General features: G+C 67.3%; 2 protein-coding genes across 2 annotated transcripts; both read left to right on the top strand.

Moving 5' to 3' along the window:
* The first annotated feature begins 1,212 nt into the window (after positions 1-1,212).
* LOC104036842 (hyaluronidase 2) lies at positions 1,213-3,506 on the top strand. The gene is made up of 3 exons (XM_075714182.1): positions 1,213-2,157; positions 2,838-2,927; positions 3,093-3,506. Exons 1-3 carry the CDS (start codon positions 1,228-1,230, stop codon positions 3,504-3,506), a joined length of 1,434 nt encoding a protein of 477 aa, XP_075570297.1. The 5' UTR covers positions 1,213-1,227.
* A 1,446-nt stretch (positions 3,507-4,952) lies between these two features.
* On the top strand, positions 4,953-6,585 carry LOC104024537 (hyaluronidase-1). Its single transcript, XM_009486964.2, has 3 exons — positions 4,953-5,963; positions 6,088-6,177; positions 6,268-6,585. Exons 1-3 carry the CDS (start codon positions 4,953-4,955, stop codon positions 6,583-6,585), a joined length of 1,419 nt encoding a protein of 472 aa, XP_009485239.2.
* Positions 6,586-7,064: the final 479 nt, after the last annotated feature.

Raw genomic sequence — 7,064 nt, forward strand, 5'->3', positions numbered from 1 at the left:
CGGGGCCACCACCACCCTGGGGACGCCACCACTTCCATGATGCTGGGGACACCGTTATCCCGCAGCCGCCAGCATTTTAGGGTCACCACTGTCCCGGGGCCACCACCGTCCTGGGGACGCCACCACTTCCATGATGCTGGGGACACCATTATCCCGCGGCCGCCAGCGTTTTAGGGTCACCACTGTCCCGGGACCACCACTGTCCCGGGGCCACCACCACCCTGGGGACGCCACCACTTCCATGATGCTGGGGACACCGTTATCCCGCAGCCGCCAGCATTTTAGGGTCACCACTGTCCCGGGGCCACCACCGTCCTGGGGACACCGTCTCAGGGTCACCACCGTTTTGGGGACCCACCCCCGCCCCGCCGCGCGCCGCAGCCCCTCGCGCCCCGCGGCGCCCCCTGCCGGCGCCCCCGCCCCGCCCCCTTCCGCCGCACGGGGGGCGGGGCCTCACGGGCCGTACCAAACGCAGCGGGACGGGGGGGGGTGACGCGCCCTGCCCGGTGCCGCGGCCCCACGGAGGTGTGTGTGTGGGGGGGGGGGGGGGTCCGCCGCCGGCCCGCGCCCCCAGAACCCCGCGATGGTCCGCGCCGCCACCCCGGCGCGCCGCGGTCGGGGCGGGGCCGGCCGGGGCCGGGAGGCGGCGCCCCCGCGGGTGGTGCGCGCCGGGGAGGTTTAAAGCGGGCGGCGGGGGGAGGCGGCGCCGGTGGGAGCCCGCGGCGGAGGATGGCGTGAGCCGCTGTGAGAGCCGGCGGGGGAGCCGCGCCGAGCGGCAGCGGACGGGACGGGACGGGACGGGGAGCGGGGCGGAGCGGGGCGGGGAGCGGAGGTTGGGGCGCGGGGCCGCGCCGCGCCCCGGCACAGCCCGGCGCTTTGTGTGCCGGTCTCGGACAAAGGCGGCGCCGCGCCGGCACTTGGGGGAGCGGCGGGGAGCGGGAGCGGGGGAGCCCGGAGCGGTGGGGGAAGACCGGGAGCGAGGGGAAGTGGGGGCAGAGGGGACTGGGAGCGGGACCGGGCGGAGGCGCTTGGGACCGGGATTCCCGGGAACCAGCCCCCGGGGGCTCTGCCCGCACCCCACCGGGATCCTTCTACCCCGGGCGGGGTTTGTGGGGAAGGGGCTTGGGGCAGGGTCTGCCTTGGGGGGGTGCGGGAAGAGCCGCCCCTTGCCCGCCCCCCCCTCCTAACCCCCCCTCTCCTGCTGCCCCCAGGCCCCCGTTGGGCAGGATGCGTGGGGGCTGCGCGTCGGCGGTGGCGGCCATGCCCTGGCTGGCCCTGCTGGCCCTGGCCTGGCAGCCCCCCAAGAAGCCGTCGGCCGCCCCCCTGCTCACCCGCCGGCCCTTCCTGGTGGCCTGGAATGTGCCCACCCAGGACTGCAAGCCCCGCTTCCAGGTGTCCCTCGACTTCAGCCTCTTTGACCTGCAGGCCTCCCCCAATGAGGGCTTCGTGGGGCAGAACCTCACCATCTTCTACAAGGAGCGCCTGGGGCTCTACCCCTACTACACCAGCCAGCGCGTGGCCGTCAACGGCGGCGTCCCCCAGAACAGCAGCCTGTCCGAGCACCTCGCCCGCCTCCAAGACAGCATCAGCAAGTACATCCGCTCGCCCGCCAAGGAGGGTCTGGCCGTCATCGACTGGGAAGAGTGGCGGCCCATCTGGGCTCGCAACTGGAAGCCCAAGGACATCTACCGGGAGGTGTCTCAGCTGCTGGTGTACCAGCGGCAGCCTACCTGGTCGCGCGAGGAGGTGAACAAGCAGGCCGTGTTTGAGTTTGAGTCGGCTGCCCGGCAGTTCATGGTGAGCACGCTGCGCATGGCCAAGAGCTTCCGCCCCAAGCAGCTCTGGGGGTTCTACCTCTTCCCTGACTGCTACAACCACGACTACAGCAAGAACAAGGAGAGCTACACTGGGCAGTGCCCGGATGTGGAGAAGACGCGCAATGACCAGCTGGCGTGGCTCTGGAGGGAGAGCACGGCCCTCTACCCCTCCATCTACCTCGACCTGCTCCTGGCCTCTACCCCCAACAGCCGCAAGTTTGTGCGGGCGCGGGTGATGGAGGCCATGCGCATCTCACAGCAGCATCATGATGGCTACTCCCTGCCTGTCTTCGTCTACACCCGGCCCACCTACATCCGCAAGCTGGATGTACTCAGCCAGGTAGGGCTGTGCCACTGGGTTGTCCTCGTCCCAAGCCCTGGGCACCTGAGTTTGGGAGCCAGCTGAGGTGTTCCCTCTGCCTGTGTCCCATCCCAGTCCCCTGGAGCGGGGTGGCTCTGGAGGCTGGTGGCTGCCCTCCTGGTGTCACTGGCACCCCATGGCCCAGCTGCCCCTGTGTGGGGCAGGGAGCAGCACCCTTTGGCATGGGGTTGCTGGTGCATATGGCCGCCCCAGAGAGCAGAGGGGGTGCCCAGCCCTGCCTTCCTCCCAGGGGGGTCACAGTGAGTGTAGGCACCTGTGGCTCAGCCACTCCATGGGTGGGCAATAGGGTGCCATGAACTCCCCCTTTATGGGCAGGCTGTCCAGCAGCAGGATGGGCCCCGATGGTCACTGTCCCTGAGGAAGTGCATGAGAGGTGCTGCAGGACTCCTGGGTCCCAGCGGCTGGGACCCCGGGCTGTGTGAGCCCACAGCCTCTGTGCTGTGCTCTCTTAGCCCCTGAGGAGGGCAGTGGTGGTGGGGAGCCTTGCCTTCAAGTTGCTGGGACAGTCACCTTTTCCCCTGGAGCAGGGATGGCTCTTGCCTCCTTGACCCTGCAGTGGGCTTTTTGGGGCGCACTGTGCTGGGGGGTGTGGGTGCTGCATGGGATCTGTGGGCACTAATGAGGCTCTGTCCCCACAGCCGGACCTGATCTCCACCATTGGAGAGAGTGCAGCGCTGGGTGCAGCTGGGGCCATTTTCTGGGGTGATGCGGACTACACTAAAAACCGGGTAGGTTTGGGGTCAGTGTTCCCCTGGGGCAGTAGCTGATGGGTGTGGGGGGGTCACCTGCCCCCAGAGGGGGACCAGTGGCTTGAGGTTGGGTTGCCCTCTCCATCTGGGGTGCTTCTCTCCCTGGGGCACCCCAACATGCCCCTGATGCCTGCCTTTCCCCAGGACTCATGCCAGATCATCAAGAACTACCTGGAGGGGGACCTGGGCCGCTACATCGTGAATGTCACGACAGCAGCGCAGCTCTGCAGCACGGCGCTGTGCCAGGGCCGGGGCCGCTGCCTGCGCCAGGACAGCATGGCTGATGTCTTCCTCCACCTCAACTCCACCAGCTTCCAGCTGCGGCGCCGGGATGGGGACCACCCTCAGCACCCCCTCTTCTGGGCCGAGGGCCAGCTGTCCTCTGCTGACACCCTCTTCCTACGGACCCACTTCCGCTGCCATTGCTACCAGGGCTGGCAGGGCAGTGGCTGCCAGGTGCCTGCTGGCCCCCGCAGTGATGCCCCTGACCCCCTGGCACCGCTGGGACTCGGGGTCCTGTTGCTGCTTGCAAGCTGGTGCTACCCCCCCCTGGACTGAGCTGGCTCTCCCAGCACCCCCCTTCTGTGGTGGTGTAGGGGACCTATTTAAGATATCCCTACCCTGCCTGTGAAGCAGCTCGTTATGGGGGGGCTGCCCCTCGCTGTGGGGGAAGAGCTTTGGGGTTGTCCCTTCTCTGCTGTGGGGCAGGTGCCCCCCATGGGGATTGGGGGATGGGGGACCCTTTCCTGTTCTAAGGAGAGGGTTGGGGGCAGGGAGTGGGTGCTTAGTGGTGCTGAGCCCCTGTGCTTTAACTTGAATAAAGCTGGGTGGAGCATGAGAGGGGTGTGGGATGATTTGGGGGAACGCTCACAGGTCACCCTACTATTGCCTAACCCTACTCCCAGGCATGGCCTCCCTGGGCGGGGCTGGGGGCACCGGGGGTGGGCGCGCAGGTCGGGGCAGGGGCTGGAGCTTCCCCCGCGGTGCCGCGGCCGGGCCACCCACGTGGAGGCTGCGGCGGGACCGCCCCGGGCTGCCTTGGCCACGCCCCCTGCCGCAGGCCACGCCCCTGGGCCGCCAGCAGGCCGGCGTGGCCACGCCCCCGGGCTGCCTTGGCCACGCCTCCCGCCGGTGACACGCCTTCGGCCCCGCCCCGCCGAGCCTGGGCCGTGGGCACGGCAGGATCCGTGCCGCGGGGGGAATCCCCCCTCGGGACCGCGACAGCCGCGTGGGGCCGGGGGTGGGTACAGCCCTGCGGGGCCGGGGGCATCCCTGAGCCGCGAGTGTCCCTGAACGCCGCTGTCCTGCGCCGCGAGTGTCCCCGAGCGGTGCCCTCGCCCGGCTCCTGTCCCCTCGCCGCACGGTCCCCGGCGCCGCCCTGCGCCGCCTTTGCCCGTCCCCTTGCGGCCGCTCCGGCGCTGCCCCGTCCTTGGGGTGCCCGGTGGCACGGCCCGGGTCCGCGGTGCCAGGACGCCCGACCCTGCGCGGCGCAGCCACCTTCCGGCCAGCGCCCCGCGGCTGCTGTGCGCGGCCCCAGGCGCTGCCCTCCTGCGGCTGCTGTCCCCACGCGTGAGTGTCCCCAGGCGGTGCCCTCCTGTGCCACTGCCGTTCCCCGGGCTGTGCCCTGCCAGGTCCTGCCCGATGCTGTGAGCTTCCTCCCAGCAGTGCCCTCCTCCTGCCAGCTAATGGCCGACGCTTTCCCAGCGGCGCCCGCCCGGCCCAGCCCACGTCCGTCACCGTGACCTTGCCCTCCCCACCCAGTCCGTGTCTGTTTGTCTTTCCAGCCCAGCTCATCGCCGGCCAGTCACTGGGTGTTGACTCTGCGCATTCCTCCCCAGCCGGGCCTGCCGCCGCCAGTCATTAACCGGGGTTGGCACGCCGCCGTCCCCGCGCCGGGGGCCCCCGTGCTGGGCTCCAGCTGCTGATAACCTGATAACTTTGGGGACGTCACGTGAGGAGGTGGGAGAGGTGACTGGCACCGCTCGGGGACAGGGGTGTGGATTAATGCGGGCCCGGGCTTGGGCTGGGGATAAAAGCGTCGAGGCCTGCCCAGGTCTCAGTCCGTCTCAGCTCTCCCCAGGCAGCGCCGGGACCCGTCCCGCGCCCACCGGCACCATGGCATCAGGGTGGTCCTGCTGGGTCCTCCTGCTGCTCCTGCCTGCCCCGGCCCACCCTGGGGGGCCTGGCCCTGTCCTTGTCAAGCGTCCCTTCGTCACCATCTGGAACATCCCCACCGAGCGCTGCGCCGAGAAGTACAATGTCACCCTCAACCTGGAGGTCTTCGACGTGTTGGCCAATGACCAGCAGTCCTTCATCGGGCAGGACATCACCCTCTTCTACAACAAGGAGCTGGGCTTCGTCCCCTACTACACATCCAAGGGGGTGCCAGTGAATGGGGGGCTCCCCCAAAATGCCAGCCTGCAGGCCCACCTCCATGAGGCCGCCCGAGACATCAAAGTCACCCTGCCCAGCCCTGCCTACAGCGGGCTGGCTGTCATCGACTGGGAGAAGTGGCGCCCGCTTTGGATCCGCAACTGGGCCTCCATGGACATCTACCAGCAGAAGTCAGAGGAGCTGGTGCGGCAGCAGCACCCGCAGTGGCCCCCCAACCTGGTGAAGGAGACAGCCAAGCAGCAGTTTGAGCAGAGCGCCCGCAACTTCATGGAGCAGACCCTGCAGCTGGGTAAGACCCTCTGTCCCGATGGCTACTGGGGGTTCTATGGCTTCCCCAACTGCTACAACAATGACTTTGACAGCGTGCCCTACACTGGGATGTGTCCGGTGGTGGAGCAGCAGAGGAACAAGGAGCTGTGGTGGCTCTGGGAGAGCAGCCAGGCGCTGTACCCCAGCATCTACCTGCCCTCCTGCTTCAATGGCACTAACAAGGCACTAACCTACGTCCGGCACCGCATCGCCGAGGCCTTCGCTGTCCAGCGTGGCATCCTCTCCAGCGGCATCCCTGTCCTGCCCTACTCCCAGATTGCCTTTGACTGCACCACTGACTTCCTCTCCCAGGTGATGGGGACGTGGGGATGGTGGGCACCTCTCAGGCTGATGGGTTGGTGCCAGGGCATCTTCAGCTCTGCCGGGGTGGTGCGGGGGCTTTGGGCATTGTTGACTTCTCTCCCCTTGGGTGCAGGAGGACCTGATGAACACCATCGGGGAGAGCGCGGCTCAGGGTGCTGCTGGCATCGTCCTCTGGGGCAGCCTCAACTACAGCACCTCCAAGGTGAGTGCGGCGGGTGGCACTGCACCACCGCCCCTGGGGACACCCCTGTTCCCTGGCCATGCAGGGCAGTGACACCATGTGCTGTTGCAGGAGATGTGCCTGAGGCTAAAGGACTACGTGGAGGGGCCCTTGGGCCACTACATTGTTAATGTGACGGCCAGCGCTGATCTGTGCAGCCAGAGCCTGTGCTCCGGCCGGGGCCGCTGCGTGCGCCAGGAGAACAAGCAGGGCTTCCTCCACCTTGACCCCTTCCGCTTCACCATCGACCTGCAAGCTGGCAAGCCCTGGCTGGTGGTGCAGAGCCTGGAGTCCAGTGATGATGCCCTCCAGCTGGCCAAAGAGTTCAGCTGCCAGTGCTATGACAAGTGGCAGGGACCCCGCTGCAACACCCAGGGCTTCGCTGAGTGAGCACCCCCCCCGCCGCTATGCCAGGGACACTGGGGCAGGCAGGATGACACCACCCCGTGCCCCCAGGACCCTTGCTGTGCAGTTACGAACCTGACCACAGGGCTGCTAATAAAACTGGTAGGCACCTGCAAGCGTCTCCTTGTCTTCCACCACAGCACGTTTTGGGGTGAGAGGGTCCCCCAGTGACACTGGCAGTGCCTCACAATGCTGCCAAGTCTGTGCATCGGGACAGGGGGTCTGGGAGTGTAACGCCTCAGAGAAGCCAGAAAAAAAGAAGAAAATTTATGGGAAAAGACATAGGAAGGGCGGATAATAAGGAATAACTGATTTAAACTAAAGAAGAATAGATTTAGACTAGACATTAGAAAGAAGTTTTTTACAATGAGGGTGGTGAAGCACTGGAACAGGTTGCCCAGAGAGGTGGTAGAGGCCCCATCCCTGGCAACATTCAAGGTCAGGTTGGACGGGGCTCTGAGCAA

This window comes from Pelecanus crispus, chromosome 7 (assembly GCF_030463565.1).
Source record: "Pelecanus crispus isolate bPelCri1 chromosome 7, bPelCri1.pri, whole genome shotgun sequence".
NCBI classification, from domain to species: Eukaryota; Metazoa; Chordata; class Aves; order Pelecaniformes; family Pelecanidae; genus Pelecanus; species Pelecanus crispus.